Source organism: Botryllus schlosseri, chromosome 8, assembly GCF_051294905.1.
Source record: "Botryllus schlosseri isolate E-star chromosome 8, Bs_hap1, whole genome shotgun sequence".
Classification (NCBI taxonomy): Eukaryota; Metazoa; Chordata; class Ascidiacea; order Stolidobranchia; family Styelidae; genus Botryllus; species Botryllus schlosseri.
Genome location: NC_137243.1, coordinates 26,652,288 through 26,668,597, shown reverse-complemented (window position 1 = coordinate 26,668,597; position 16,310 = coordinate 26,652,288). Strand labels below are relative to the sequence as shown.

General features: G+C 40.4%; 2 protein-coding genes and 1 long non-coding RNA gene across 3 annotated transcripts in view; all 3 read right to left on the bottom strand.

The window, feature by feature from the left end:
• The window catches only part of LOC145444690 (uncharacterized), a 30,645-nt gene extending 21,082 nt beyond the window's left edge, over positions 1–9,563 (bottom strand). Inside the window, exon 1 of the long non-coding RNA XR_013916755.1 lies at positions 8,381–9,563. This is a non-coding gene — a long non-coding RNA (uncharacterized LOC145444690). The remainder of the gene's footprint in view (positions 1–8,380) is intronic.
• Positions 1,145–3,170, bottom strand: LOC145444676 (uncharacterized). The gene is made up of 2 exons (XM_080322694.1): positions 2,855–3,170; positions 1,145–2,477 (listed from the first exon to the last, which is right to left on the bottom strand). Exon 2 carries the CDS (start codon positions 2,180–2,182, stop codon positions 1,274–1,276), a length of 909 nt encoding a protein of 302 aa, XP_080178820.1. The 5' UTR covers positions 2,183–2,477; positions 2,855–3,170; the 3' UTR covers positions 1,145–1,273.
• Positions 9,564–14,076: 4,513 nt separating the features above from the next.
• On the bottom strand, positions 14,077–15,762 carry LOC145444373 (kelch-like protein 25). Its single transcript, XM_080322340.1, has one exon. It carries the CDS (start codon positions 15,760–15,762, stop codon positions 14,077–14,079), a length of 1,686 nt encoding a protein of 561 aa, XP_080178466.1.
• Positions 15,763–16,310: the final 548 nt, after the last annotated feature.

The following is a 16,310-nucleotide window of genomic DNA, read 5'->3' as shown; positions in this document are numbered from 1 at the left end:
CGCCCAAACGTAGGCGACTAAACTAAAAGACCCACACGATTTCAAATTGGTATTTCTTCACTGGCATATAATTTTTTCCTACGAGATGGTAATTGTCTTGTGAAGTTCAGATTGCCAAGACAGGAACATTCGACGCCTGTCATTTAGGCGCCTATGTACAATTAAACCTATATGTATTTTGTATATATGACGAAGTTTTCGGTCATCATAAGGCAGTGTTGGGATGACTCGAGTCATGATTTGACTCGAGTCAGACTCGAGTCACCTTTTTCATATGACTTGACTTGACTCGAGTCCCTTTGCTAAAATAACTTGACATGACTTGACTCGGCGTATCAAAAATGTGGATTGACTCGTGACTCGGAGCAAAATTCACGAGTCAATTTCAAGTCATCAAGTAATCGGTGTCGATAAAATTCACTGCATATTGCATATGTTTGTATTGTTCGCGAAACGCTGATGTGACATGTGAGAACGAACAATCATGCAATGATCGTGCGTTTTACTGACCCTCCATTGTTCTCTCACAAATAAATTGACCGCAATTGTAGTGATTGAAGCTTACGGCTTGCGTTGTCGTAAACTAGTATAGTGAAGTAATTTAATAGCAAAATGTCTATTTCTGTTCTGTGTTCTTACCTTAATCAAATCTCTTGTTTTATCGAATTTGAATTCGAATATAGTTTATATACTCCTCAACCATTAGCGAAGGCACGAATTGTATCATATTAATACGTACTTAGGGTTGTTCAGAATTGACCGACTTTCAAAAAGTCCAGGTTTTCAGTCCGATTCCCATGCCTTATACCTTAAAAACATATTCTGGCTACTTTTTTTTGTAACTCGTCCCCTGCATCCGTGTGCACATTGAGCTGGAAGAATAGCAGTTGAAAATAGGGGATTCCCCTAAAATCAGAGGGTCACGATTTTACCTAGCCTAGTTAAAGTGACATATAACATGGATTTATGCAGCTGTTGCGGTTTGGAGTGCTACAAAACCCCACTATATATGGCATTCCTAGTTCAGGATATCATTCCATGTCCCACACTGCCTTAGAACTGCTTAAAACTACCTAAAACTGATAGTCATTTTGTTGGATCACATATCCTACACCCCTCAAACCTACCCGGCACTGTTCATCAATTTCCTGGATCCCCATGTGCGAGAATACAACTGTAAATGTAACATCCACTCACAGCCACATAATAAACATCACAGGAAACGAAAAAATAAGGCAAAGAAAGAGATCAACTAGGCAAAATATTACATAAATCAGGTGGATGAAATGGTTGCTTTCGAGAAATCTGCATATCTGTTCCGGTGATCTTCCACAGCTTGTAGGAGGCTCGCTCGCTGTTTTTTGTCATTCGTTATGAACGCAGCATAGACGGTATTCAATTTTACCATACGCTCTGCTGAATCATTAACTACTTCAACAGTATTCACAAATTCTTGAGCAGTCACGAAATCTGGATCAGTATGCCATTCCGAAACTGGAAGACTCAACCAATCATGTTCCACATGTATAGCATCAAATAGAAACCACGATTCTGGCCCAATCAAATCGACCATACTCATTGACTCAGAGACAGAGTCAGAGATCAGACTGAGAGGCATACCTCTGCGAAATTTTTCAGGGATTGGCATTTTCAGCAATATAGCAGCCATCGCTTCCTTCAGTTTGTCAGGAATCTTTGGATTAGCCGAGAACATGGTAAATACCACCATTTCCTCAGTTAGATACCAATGATGTTTTCGCAATTTCTTGTATGCCACATCAGCAACAGTGAGATCGCATATTGAAAAGTTTTTCTTGTCATGAAGGAATTTGAGATCATTCCAAGGTGCGTCACATGCAATACCAGTTTTCAACCAAACTAGAACATAAAACAAAGCAGTGAATGTATTGATTCGTTCCAACTTTTCAATGAACTCTTCAGAATAGTCCATTTGCTCATTCCACATGAACATTTTTTGACAGTACAGGACTTGACTCATCCATCTAGCGCTATGAGTAGCACCAGGCTTGCGAAAACGATGATCAACATATTTGTCATCCAAAATCGCCAAGGTGCCTGTTGCACATTCTCTGTAGTCATCTCTTATCAAGACTTCTTTCTGCTTTCCATCATTGGGTTTCATCAGTGGAATTATTTCTTGCTTTGCTTCATCAGCTTTCATCGCCAACCAGCTGCTTTCAATAAACTTCAGCGTTTTATAGCTTCTTGATTCATCAATATGTTTCCACTTCTTCTTGAAGGTATTAAAATCCGTGCTTTCAGGGCCTGTGGTTGTCGATCCAAACAAACACTTCCAAACCTCTCGAATGACCAGTTCATAAATATGATGGCGACAGGCATTGTAGAAAACTTTCCTGTTAATCAATTCTTCAAGTAACGGAACCGCACCTTTGTTTTTACCAGTGTTTGAGGATGTTGTGTCAAACACAAGAGGTCTAACAGATTTTGTTAAATTCCTAAGTTCCAGCAGTTCAAATGATGCATTAGCCTGTGCTTTTCCTGTAGCACTTTCCATAGTTTGAATGCCAAGAAGTTTCCCTTTCTTAAATGCGCCGGAATACGCAGACGATGCGAGCACTGCCAAGGCCTCAAATTGATATCCTAGACGACTCTTAGTGAGCTTTCCATCCCAGTGCAATGCAATGTGCTCTGGTGGATTGGTGGATATTTTTTCAAAGATAGATTCGGAAATTTTCAAACGATTTGCAATGCGTCGTCGATAGGTCCCAGATCTTGAAAGATGGAAGTCATTAGGATTGCCATCGCAAGCTTTAATCAGTGCTGCAGTTATCATGGTAGCGGCATTATCACTGACTTTCAAGCGATCAAAAACCTGGCATAGGTCTTCGTCGCTGAATAGGTTTACAGCAGCTTTTAGAGTCACGAATTTAGCGGAATGACCAGATGTCGACTGTGCAAGTTCAAAATCAGTGCTGTGAGAAGTGTCAACTACCTGTGAAGATATAGATGAGCTCTTTGTAAATTCACCTTCGCTACTTGATGCTGGTGCAGACTCTCTTGCACTCATGGTCGTCTCTTTTGTAGCATGATTTTCGCTTTCAACACTTTATCTTTGCCACCGATCGTTGCTAATCTCGGACCCCTTTGATCCTGATAAAATGCTATGTCTTCACGCTTTTTATCGTCAGAAAGAAGTGTACTTGCTTCAATTGTCGCTATCGCGTCAGGGGCTCCTATGTCCCATAGCTTACTCAGTTTGGCTTCTAAGTCGCTTTGTTTTTTTGATACATATTGCCGGCCTGCAGTGTTCTTTAGTGACAGCCATTGTTTCCATACTGTTTCCAATCTTTTAGTGGCATTGACTTTTGTGATAGTCTTTATGCCAGCAAGTAACCAAAAACCGATCACTTCATCTACTGCGATCTGGATGTGTGACTTGACTGGTTCATTTTTTTTAAATGAATGCTCTCTCAGGTGTAGCACATATTGCATAACTTGCCTCAGAGTGGGCAACTTCGATCCCGTAATGGCTTCCTCAGATGGCCCAACTAAGAAATGCTGTGTCTGCGATCGTGTTCTTCTAGTTTTCTTCGGTACTGCTGCACTAGATGACGATTTTTTTTTCAGACATTTCGCACTACAGCTAATCCTAGAAAAACAGATATACATAAACTCAGTCAAGCAACAAAGAATAGTGGAAAACATTTCAGTTCTTTTAGAGTTTTAGGTCGAACACATACTGCATAACTTGCACAGGAGTAGCTAGATTAGATCCAGTTATAGATTATCGAAGATAGTTATTCCTAAATTGGAAAAACTCATACCAGTATATTGATATTTTGGGATATGACAAAAAATTTAGAGCAACCGACTGGCGGTTTTCCCCAGTCACTGGAATAGACATTTGCAAGCTTTGTTTCTATCCCCGTAGAAAGGAAAAGAGTATCAGGTCTATTATATCAAATAGTTGTATACTGCTATAATACTATGTTCATTAATCACGCGCTAAACTCGCTAATAGCATGAGTCAAAACGCCGCCTGATAAGTCCTGCACCTCAATCGTAAACACAGTCCATCAACAACAAAGCAGCAAGGCACCTGACTAATCAATGATCCCCGTTTCACAGCCTTGCTCGGCACTTCATCAGCGCTAGAACATACGCGTCGCGTCAATGAGAACACACGCCGTTCCTGTCGAGTCACTGACAACGGGGGAATCCCCTAATTCCGAAGAAATTTTTAGGTGCATGAAAAAACGGCAATGTGCACACGGATGCAGGGGATGAATTACAAAAAAAAGTTGCCAGAATTTGTTTTTAAGGTATAAGGCATGGGAAACGGACTGAAAACCTAGACTTTTTGAAAGTCGGTCAATTCTGAACAACTGTACTGTACTGTACTGTACTGTACATGCAGTGGCGGCTCGTGACAATATCGGGTGGTGGGGCAAGGGCTGCGAGCGACTTTTATCAACATGACGTCACAATGGCGTTTTCCAACGTAAAAAAGTAACTTTAATATGATGGTCACATGAATTTCCCGACAACAGTGATTTTAACGTAGGTGCCGCGAGAGGTTTGCCGGTGAGCCGTGACTTGAAGTGTGGTAACAAATGTTTTATTCATTTTTTTTAATCAAAGGATTATTTTACATAATGTACGTGAACTAAGAATCGTCCCTATGCCACGAATCAATTATCAGGTCATCCTTAGTAGCATGCGTTATGATTTCATGGTAGAGTTAGAGATTACGCAAATCGATAGGCCGTCCGAAAGTGTTTCGTACACGATCCTGGTGTGTTACGACCACTGAGCTGGTGGTTACGAGTTACGACCAGGTGATAGGCAACCAAAGCGGAGGTACCCGGCGTACGATTGGATCAATGGACTGGACAATTTCTATCATCATCATCATTGGTTAATTAGCAATTTTATCAGTTCAATACACCACAAAAATGCGATACAATGAAAAGACAGGAATATGTCGAAGCGACAAGGAGTAGTCTTCTAGACCTTTAATTTTCGCTCTAAAGGCAACTGCGTAAACTAGCCTACGTACGGAGCAAAGATTCAATACGATTCATGTTCGCACTTGACTTGACCAGATTAATTCCAATGACTAGAACTCGAGAGATTGCGTAAGCCTAACTGCAAAGGTCAACGACTTCGGACACATACGCAATAGGCCTTTTGCAGGACTTCGATCACGTGACTAGATACGCATAGCAACAACAAATTGGTTAGCAAGCTACTTTCTCGCGCACCTGCTTCAGTGCTAAATATCGCATAGTGTACTGTTGATTTCTAGTTGTAAACGTTTCGGAAATTTGTTGTAGAAGTCATCAGAGATTCACCTATGCTAGATGTCAATCATGTACAAAGCATTTCGAATGATATCGTCAGAATTACGCAGAAATCCATCGGTAACGTAGTCGTATTACGGTACTCAACTCTGATCATATGTACTTAAATTTATGCATTTGAAGTAAAGCGATTGGCTTATATTCTGGTAAGAGTATTTGTTAGTTCAAGCAGTACTATTTGTCTGTTGTGGAGCCTGATTTTGGATGGAAGATATGGCTGAAGCAGCCGGGATATACTGTCTGCTGGTTTGGGTGCTGGCGTGCTGCTATAAAACAAATGTCGCTGAACACATCGGAAGTATCTTTTGGGAGAACCTGCCGTCAAGACTAAGCAAATCAGTGCACTTTATTGTTGCCTTATACAATCCCAATTTTATTTCCACTACTTCGCAACTGCGATTGAAGTGGATTTGGCAAATCACACTCGATTTTGATAAATAGTTGACGTCACATATGTGCGATATTTAGCGAACTAAGGGAAGTAACTATCATATAACTCTTAGAGCAGCTCAAACGCAGTGACAAGATCGGTCATCCTATACCCAGACGTGGTCAACGTGGTCATTGTTGGGAACCGAGTAGAAGTAATGCCTTAATTTATACTCCAGTACAAGTAGCACTAATTACTTCCAGGACATGTCCAAAGTACTTCAAGTGGAAGTAGAAATGAATTTCTGAAAAGCGGTCAAGAAATTCGTTACATGAAGTAGATTTGGTTGAGGGTCACTTAGTTTTAGAAATTGATGCCATGTGACAACTGTAAACATTGCATGTTGCATCTTCTTGATCAACGCAAAAGGGTGATGACACCACAAATAAGTGCAATTTTCAAAAATTAATTTAGTTACCGTGGTACTGGGGCTATTTTGCCCAGTTGTTATGACAACCTCACGCTTGAAGGGGATGCAATCATGCGCCAAAGCTACTTTCTAGTTGACAAAATCCCAAACCTGACAAAAAAGTACTACCTAAAAAGTGTCAAGTAGAAGTGGAAGTAGCCTAAACTCATAATGACGCTAGTACTCAGGTAAAATAGTACTTCGTTGCTGACCCCCTCTGTGTATTGGCTCATCCAACTCAGAAACATCCTCTAAAGACGACTAACATTGTTTCTTTCGCATTGACTCCGTAATATTCTGAACTTATGATATTCTTTGATTCATTGAATTTACAAATAAACTTGCAAAGAAGATCGATTTATTAATTTTTGTGCATTCGATACCCAGAGCATAAGAAATAGTTGAAGAAAAATGGATGTTAACCTTATCAAGTTCAATAACTGCCGAGACTGTTATGCCTATGTATTTTCCTCTACCTCCATAGCCACTTGTCTAGACATATTCATAGCATCCACGGAAGAGCGCTTGTCTTGCTGTACACAAATGAAATATCATTTTCAAAGCAGACATCAACATCGGGAAAGAAGTTCAGGACAGTTAGTCAGTGGTCAGATCATCTGCTGACATTTTCTGTTGGCATGAAACCACGCTGCCTTCCACCGCATGACCAAATTTTATGTGGTGATAATAATTGGCTCCAGGTTGAATTCTTGACGAGGGCATCATCAATTTCTTAGTTACCTATGTTCGGCTCTCTTGGGATAATCCATCAGATCATTATTCCGTATGCATGTGGTATAGCCATATGTCTTGAAACTCAAGATATTTGCACTGTGCCATAGAGTGAAGTAATCCAATCCAGGCAATCAATCAAGTAATCCAGGCCCCGGGACAGTTTGTTTCACCCTCAATTGGAGCTGATGATCATTTTCCTTCGGGTAGTGGCACTTGGCAGCATGACAGAATGATCAATAACTTGTAATATAGGTGTAGAGGTCTAAACATTTTGAATTGTTTAACTGAGAAGTCATACAATAGCTTGGGATATTTAATATATATATGGTATGTAGCACATTGCATGAATTCATAACACATCAACGTACTGGCACAGGCAGTCATTGTCTCTTAGGCTTAAAAATAGCAGTATCCTATATTGCAATCGATATCAATCATCAAAATGCTGCAATGATTACCAACTACCGCTACAATATAACTATAGTATACTATCCACACCTAACTTAATGCTGCAATAAATATCACGCAGTCAATGTCCTGCAATGTCGAATTTTGTGTCATAAAATCATAGTTGACTACCAAATAACGGTTACAATGTCGATCATTTTGACGCAAGGAGTTTAAATAGTTCATGAATCAAAGACATCCAACATATTTGAATCCTTGCGCATCTCCATGACACTTGCGAACGTTTACAGCCCGAAAACAATATATACTGAATCCGAAATACGGCTACGTTAACGACGGATTTCTGCGTAATTCTCACGATATCATTCTATGTGCTTTGTACAGGATTGACATCTAGCATAGGTAAATCTCTGATGACTTCTACAACAAATTTCCGAAACGTTTACAACCAGAAATCAACAATACACTATGCGATATTTAGCACTGAAGCAGGTGCGCGAGAAAGTAGCTTGCTAACCAATTTGTTGTTGCTATGCGTATCTAGTCACGTGATCGAAGTCCTGCAAAAGGCCTATTGTTATCTCATAGATTGGGCCTGTCATATTGAATCCAGAACATCAATTTGAATGGTCTTTGAAGAACTAAGGACAGCAGCCTCGGAACTTCGGTCTCGGAACAACATAGTACATTTTGGCCTTGAAACTGGAGATTGTGACGCAACACATACGGCTTACTGTCTGCTGCCAAATCGCCGTTGGAAAATATATTAATCAATAAATACATGAATGAAAGCCGTAAACTTAGCATACTGTTACATGAAATCATCGAGAAGTAGCATTCGCAATCTCATAACCCATTCCGGCATGGTACACTGTCAAAATCAATACAAACAGACGAACACCGAACTTTGAGTAAAATAGATCGAGGAATAGGCTGATCGAATGATCAGCTGTTAGCCGACATCGAAAATGAAATAGCTATCGCATTTGACCGGGGATTGTAAGCAAATGGTTTGAAGGCCACAATTTCACAGTGAAATGCACATTGGTGAACATAAAATTATGTGAATATTTGAATGCAAACCGAGAATCTTAGTTAGCTGTTTCATGCGATCATCGAGATATACCATTGGAAATATCATCACCGATCTCGTTATGGAACGCAGACTAGATTAGCACAGACAGACACCGGCTTTTCCGTGAGATCCGCAATGATGTAGGTAGGCTAAGTATCAGATCAGCGCGCATCTCTACCATACTCGACCTCGAAAACGAAATAACTGCCTCAATCATTGAGCGTCAACTTTAAGACTTGGCACCGCGTTCGATACTAAAATCAAGACATACCGTGCAAAAGCTCATGACAGATCTAGGTATGGAACATCGTTAAAATCAATAGAGACCAATAACGGCTTTTGCGTAAATCTGTTAGCGATTAATGAAGAGTCAGCTCTCACTCGACTTTGGAAACGAAATTACCACCCACATAGTTCAGTGACAAACTTAAAACTTATTACAGCGGTCGATACTAACATTAAGACTTACTGTGCCAAATATCATGACCGATCTCGGTATGGAACATCGTCAAAATCAATGGAGACCAATACCGGCTTTTGAGTAAAATCTGTTTGCTGTACAATGTACACGATTGATCAGCACACACTGAACTTCGGAAACGAAATTACCACCCTTATCTTTGAGTAGCAAGCCTGAAACTTGGAGCAGTGCTAAATACTACCTTCACGACATATCGTACCAAGTTTCAAGAATTATCATGGTGCGAAACACCGTCAAAATCGACATATACCAGCAAAGGTCGAGTCAACGCATATCACGGTAACCGAGTTCAGATATAGATACGATTGTTACATCACACCTTAAGGGCGACAGGCATAGTTGCCCCACTTGCTCGGCCATTTTTCGAATAGGAGAGAGTAAATCACCGTTTCTTTATTGTGCGCGGCTTTGAGAGAATAGATAGTGAAAGCTTGTTATGAGCGCTACCGGGGCAAGCCCCGGCTTGGCATTCACAAAGCGAAAACACAGAAGAGAATTCGATTTTCGCAGAGACTTCGCTATGTATAGGCATTTGTTAGCGAAAGCACAAGAATAATGCGGGTTTCGCCGTGATCTCGGTATATACTGATTGCTGTGCGTCTGTAAATGGTTAAATTGTTATTGAACAGAATTTTAGGTGGGGCAATGCCCCAGTTGCCCTATAGGACGAGCCGCCACTGCGTACATGGATAATGTATTGCATGTTATCAATTCGTTTCTCTATTCTCTATTCTCTAATTTGACTGGTAACTATAAACTGAGTTTTACGTATATGCGAGTGATACAGCGCCCTTTTCGGTGTATATTCAACTCTATATTCGTTCATCGGTTCAGAATCAATGACTACTCAATCTGTATTTGAGACAGCTAGTTAAATGTAATGACGTAATCATGCCTCATACTTCGAAAAGGCAACTTGAGTTGAATTGTGACTTGACTCGTGACTTGACTTGACTTGACTCGACTTGACTCGAGTCACCTCCAAAAATCGAGTGACTTGACTTGACTCGAGTCACCTTCGAGAATCGATTGACTTGACTTGACTCGAGTCAAAATGTGCAATGACTCGAAATGACTCGTGACTCGAAGGTAGTGACTTGATCCCAACACTGTCATAAGGGCAGTCCTTTTCGGCCAAGGTTTTCTCGCCACCGATCGTTCTGGCACACTTCTTGGAGTCGCATGTTACATGGCCTAAAACTTTATATGTCTTGGTGCATCGTGGCGCGGTAATGGCCAACGTCAATATGCCTATTTCTATAAATCTTGCGTATTTTTTCTTGGTGGAAGATTATAATTATAAATAATTCTTGAGTTAGTTCCGTGATAGTCTCTTTAATTGGAGGCTTGGTGCGCGAAATAGGACAGTGTGTTTGTGTATGCCTGCGAATTAAAAGTCATTCCTGTGCAAAATGCGCATATTCATTACTCTAACAAGGCTTTGCCAACTTTTATCGGGAATGCAACAATGCAACTCAAACGTCGTTATAATAAGCAAACAATTGTCGCGATGTCAGACTTGGAACCCCATTGTGCTGTAAGCAAAAAATACTGATTAGATGCGCGCTTTCTCGTTTGATATCATCTGTAGGCTACTAATTCTTGTCTGCTTTATACACTCGTATTCCCACGGTGTCACTTGTCAGTGTTTGATTTGTTATTAATACGGCGCATTGTGCAGTGCATGGCGTTGAATTACGTTGTCAAATATTGATGCAACACGAGATTGCCAGTGCCGCAAATTCTGAATTTATTTCGATTAGTTTGAACGGGAACCTTCTATGCTCCAATAATCCTCCTTGCTGGACGGACTCTATCGAGCGCTACCATATCGCGGATCGAATTTCAAATCTTTGGGATACGTATTTCTATTGATAAGGTCGCGGCATGCGCCCATATTGCTCTTACTGCAATAACACGTAATTAAAACCGCACCATTTTACGATCAAATTCGACTGGCTGATATTAACCAGTGCGTTGTCGGCATTAACACTCCAGGTGCGTTGCCAGGCAGTTTCTTATTTATAACTAGAAATCCCGTCCTTTTGAAATGCCAATTCACTAATTCGTATTATCGATGCTGCGTACTGCAAATTAGCGAGAATCATATATATGCGAAATGGGTTATCGATATCTCATGTGCACTATCGGCGGTGGTTTGGTTTAGCGCGTCCGCATGCAGACCTGCTACCATCCGCAGAAACACTTTCACCAAACCATAACATTATCTGAGTGTAATATTGTTTGTGTTTATGTATCTTTTTGATTAAAACTGATGCCCGCGTCTGAACAAATTGTGCTCGTGAGTCATTGCCAAATCTGGGTATTTAGGTATGACTAGCGCACCCTGTAATTGTAATTATTGCAGGTTTGCGGCATGTCTGCAATTTCGTTATCAACGCAACCTTGCCAGCCGATTGTACAGTCCGGTAAAATTGATCAATACTATGTATTTCGCACAGCATACTGAGGCTGATTTCAGCAAACTAACGATCCTTATTGGATGTACAAATTCGACCTCATCGTTAGAAACGTAGATTTCATCGCGCTCTCTGAGAAACACCATCTCCAATCGCGATTTGACGACCAAATATAAGTTCACCTTCACATATCAAAGAGCATTATTTGCATCGATGAGGGCCGCAAGCCGCGTTTAAAATATTTTGTGAACCATTCTTATGATAAGTATTCTCGGAGCGCAAAGTTGATCAGTGTTTTATTGTGTGTGCCTGCCAGTTTGAATTTATTCTAGTGCACATAGTATTAATCCAATTATGCTTTGCGAACATAAATCGGGAAATGTAGCAATGCAGTCAAAATCGATGTCTTAATCAGCAACCGATTGTCGCGGTGCGAGATACTCAATACTAAGTAAAAACCCATCTTGTTGGCGGTATAAGGGATAATTACTGATTGGCCGCGAGCCTTTGTAATCATAATTCTTGTCTGTCTTTCGTGTTCCAGAATTGTCGCGCCGTGTTACTTCTCAGTCCAGCGACGAATGCCGAGCTGACCTAATTTCGCAATCATCTCAGGGGGAGATCGCGTCGCGTTACATTGTGCGTGCACAGACGAATCCCGCTAATTGGTCGCGGCCCCGCGTAACACTGATATTACGACTTTTTGAATTGCAACTGAATATTAGCGTCAGAATGGTCATTTCAAAAGGACAGGGTTTTGCGTTTCGAAAGAAGGGGGTTTCGAAACCCCCATGGCTACGCACCTGCCGCCACCCAATGCAGAAATAAAAGTCGGCGCCTATGACTAGGGTTACCATAATTTGGAAATCTGAAAAGAGGACACTTTTTCAGAATTTTCGTACTTGCAAAGCCGGAGGAGAATTCTGAAAAAATGGTAAATTTTTCCCACTTCGTGGTCGGTTTACTAAAAAAAGGTCAACTTTCTCGCTCAGCGCTCAAAATACAGTTTTTCCCCTTCTCATTGTCAGGTGGTTGACTACAAATAAAAAGGTCAACTCTCCGCTCAGCTCCCGAAATACCCGCGGGGGCGTCAGTTCGGTGCTGATTTACGGCATCTCAGTCGAATTTGGCTATAAATATGACCAAAATTCTCAAAAAAGAGGACAAAATCTCAAAAAAGAGGACGAAAAGGCCGTCCTCCGAGGAGACTTTCAAAAACGTCAGAAAAGAGGACAAATCCACTTAAAAGAGGACGTATGGTAACCCAAATTGTTACGCAATGGGACATTTCTATACTATGACACATTAATTTCATATTTATATTGCTATGTATCTGTTCCAATTTTCGAAGGAAAATCTAACGCTGATTTAATTTAACGTTGCCAATGGCGTGATCAATAGCCTACTTATCAGGAGTATGCTCGAAACCTGGATTGGATTACACTGCTCAATTGCTCTGATATCAGATCAATCCTTGTTAGATTCTAAAATATTCCACATTTAGGCCTCATTGTGGCTCGTCAAATGTATGCTAGCTGCAAAATCGCAAGGTGACAGGTTTTTGATGTCATGAAGCATTTGCATTGCGTCCGTAACTCATTATCTTAACAAGTTATGCCGAGTACAACAACAATTTCATTCGAATATTTAAATATCTTATTTTTCAGTTCCAGGCGTGAATATTACGAAAGTACATCCCATTTCCACGATGTTTGTGGAATGCCAGTCTACAAGGTCCCGTCAAATAAGTCCCTGGAAATACATTGTATAACCCTTGCTGCGGCACGCGGCGCCATCAAAAACTAATAAATTGGCCCGCGAGCGCATTTGAGTTTAAGACCCCTGACGTAAACGATAAACACGCACTTGCCACTACCTACAACTCATAGTGAGTTGATATAAAAGTCTCTGTCAGCATGAACATTAGTCCTGCGTGATAACATGAGCAATAACCATACAATTACTATAATATCATGCATATATAATATTACCAGGAATGGTGCGAACCCCTGAACGTATATGAAAAGGTTCTCTGTGAACAAGAACGTATTCGTAACATATTCTAATCCCATGAACTCCGTAAATCACTTAGCAGTTACGGAAGCGAGTCAATTTATTCGTAACAACCAGCTCGATATCGATATGTCAAAAAAAAAAATCCCCAAAACTGGTAAAATTCATATAATTTTTGACGTCGCAAAACTCCTAGTTCGTTGTTGATTCCCATTTCTTGATGCCACCGTGATGAAGCGCATGACAGAAAATTCCAAGACATTCGGATCGCAGATTAAGTAGTTAAGATTACAAGAAAATATTGGTGCTACATCAAAATATTTACATGCGTAACGTATAATGAGGTTTGTTTGCGAAAACGGACTACTCAATTTTCAATTACGCAATCAGAAGTTTCTATTTTGACATCGATTCGACAAATCGGACGTACGAAAGAAAATTACGGTACAGCTGATTTTGCCTAGCGTTTTTTATCATTGAATTGTTAGGTCATACTTCGCAAATTTGGTTTTCGTTTGGATCTCTTTCCACATGCTTGTTATTGTGCCGTTAACTCTTGATAAGGGGCATACGAAAAATCTTCGAGTTGATAAATTCTTCATTGCAATGAATGTAGTTTTGACAAAATACTCAATAATCATAGTACACATTACGAATACGAACGCAAACCGAAGTTTCGCGCCTTCCAAAAATGATACATATTGCTACATAATTGCAATCATACAGTCGAGATTGTGAATAGCTGAGCCCGCATAAATATTTAGTCCGCACTTGCTACGGACATTGCATAGGAAATCTGCAAATGCGACACATCGATGTTTATTATCCTGCATTCATTGTTCGATACGTTTAAGCATTGTATCTCATTTTCACGTATAACGTAAATATCGCCATTAATTACGCATGCTTCTCCGCCGATATTGACAAACTGACGCAATTCGGACCACATGTTTGTGTTAATATCATAAACAAGAGTAGATTTATTCCCTGAATCGGTTCTGCGGTTGCCTCCAATCACATAAATCGAATCTCCCACAGAAACTGCTGCACTGGAGTATATTGCCATTGGAAGAAACTCGAGATTACTAAACTTATTATTATGTAGGTCAAATGAAACCATCGACCTCGTCGGGCTCATGTGTACCTCGTTTCTGTTCCCCACCAACGGGATATATTCCACAGGTGCGCTCATATTACCACCTATACAATAAATCTTATGATTTACCACAACACAGGAATGGGAATTACGACTTCGCCTTTGAGCAATGGTATCCCAAGTGTCCGCCCCAGGATCATATTTTTCTATGTGATCAGATTTCGTTCGTGATCGACCTCCAAATGCAACATAAAGACATTCCCCATCCGTGACTATAGGTGGTCGCGCGCCATGATCATGATTCATCGATTTCCTAACTCGCCAAACGTAGAGGCCATCAGGACTATTCAATGTCATTTCATAGATCGATTTATCCTTCATTATTACATAGATGGCATCTTTGAGATGTATTGCAGTGAAGTTGCCATGCTTGAACTTCAATTCGGTGTGCTGCAGCTGCTTGATTCTATTTTTACCTGGATAAATTTGATGCAGTCTTCCCGAGGATCCATCGAATATAATCAAATAGTCCTTCTTTTTGTAATTGCAGATATATGGATATGGATACACATCTGTGCTGCCAAGGAGTGAGATACTGATTTTCCTGAAACATCGAAGATTTTCCACAATCAATGGCTCCCTTTCAAGAAGATATCGCCCATAGGACTTCGCTATCTTCGACAGATCCAAGATGACGAAAAGTACATAAAAAAAGTCGGAACGACCTTCTTTATCCCACATAACCCAGTCGATGAGCGAAGCAAGTTTCCCGGATTCGGTACCCTTGGTTTTGCAGGACAAAATACATCCTATGTGTTCTGCCTTAAGGATTTTAAATCGTTTATCATCTTTCATTACGCCGACGTGCTCAGCTGCGAATTCAACACAATATTTTCCGAGTTCATCACAATGAAATATTTGTGCAATGGTCCATATGTCATAGACAGTATTCACGTTCACGCTTTCCTGTAAATAGTTTGAAACGAATTCTAACAGCTTGATCATTTGAAGTCTTTCGGCCACCTCTACTAAGCCCCACCATTTGCTTTTATCAGCATACCTTCTTTGTCCATACATGAGATCAATGCATAAAGCCACGCATTCCGGATCCAAAGTAAGCAACTCGAATTTTTGCGACTGTTTGACCGCTTCATCTGTTTGCAACAAAACTTTGAAATACTCCGAGTTGGCACACAGCACTACTTGATGCACTGAAAATGACACATCGCCAACCACAATCTCAAAATCGCAACATATTCCCTGCTTGCGAAGGACATTAAATTGCTTGAATATCTCAAAAGAGAACTGTTCTCGGTTTAATAAAACTTCATTCTCGTTGTCTTGCGCCATCTTTGTCCACGTAGGTAGACATACGTAAAATGATCGGTATTGCACGCTGTCTGTGTGACATAAATCGTGCGATGGTTCCTAATGATTTTGTATAAGACGCGGAGAGTTAAATATTAATATCTGAGCTTTCAAATATATATTACGTGACCTTTAACGCAGAACTTTATTTGTTTTATTGGAAATCGTGATTACCTATTTGCTTCAAATATATAATGAAATACAACATCCACGCTGGGATGTTTGGCAACGTTTTGGATCAAATTTGTCGTGCGTTATTCTGGGATCGTTTGAAAATTGCCGTCTATACTTGTGGTGATGGTAATGCAGATATATCCATTAATCTTGGGCAGGGGAGGGGTTGAAACCTGTGACCGTAGCAGGATAATATAAATAACAGCATACAACAAAGTGACCAATAATGATTGGCTCTCCCGAAGATTCATCATCACTTATATCTCGCCTAAATTTCCGAAAACACCCCTCCATCAACTCTACCGGTGAATCTGATCACATTGGCTGATAAAGGATTAACGTTTCATTGTAATATT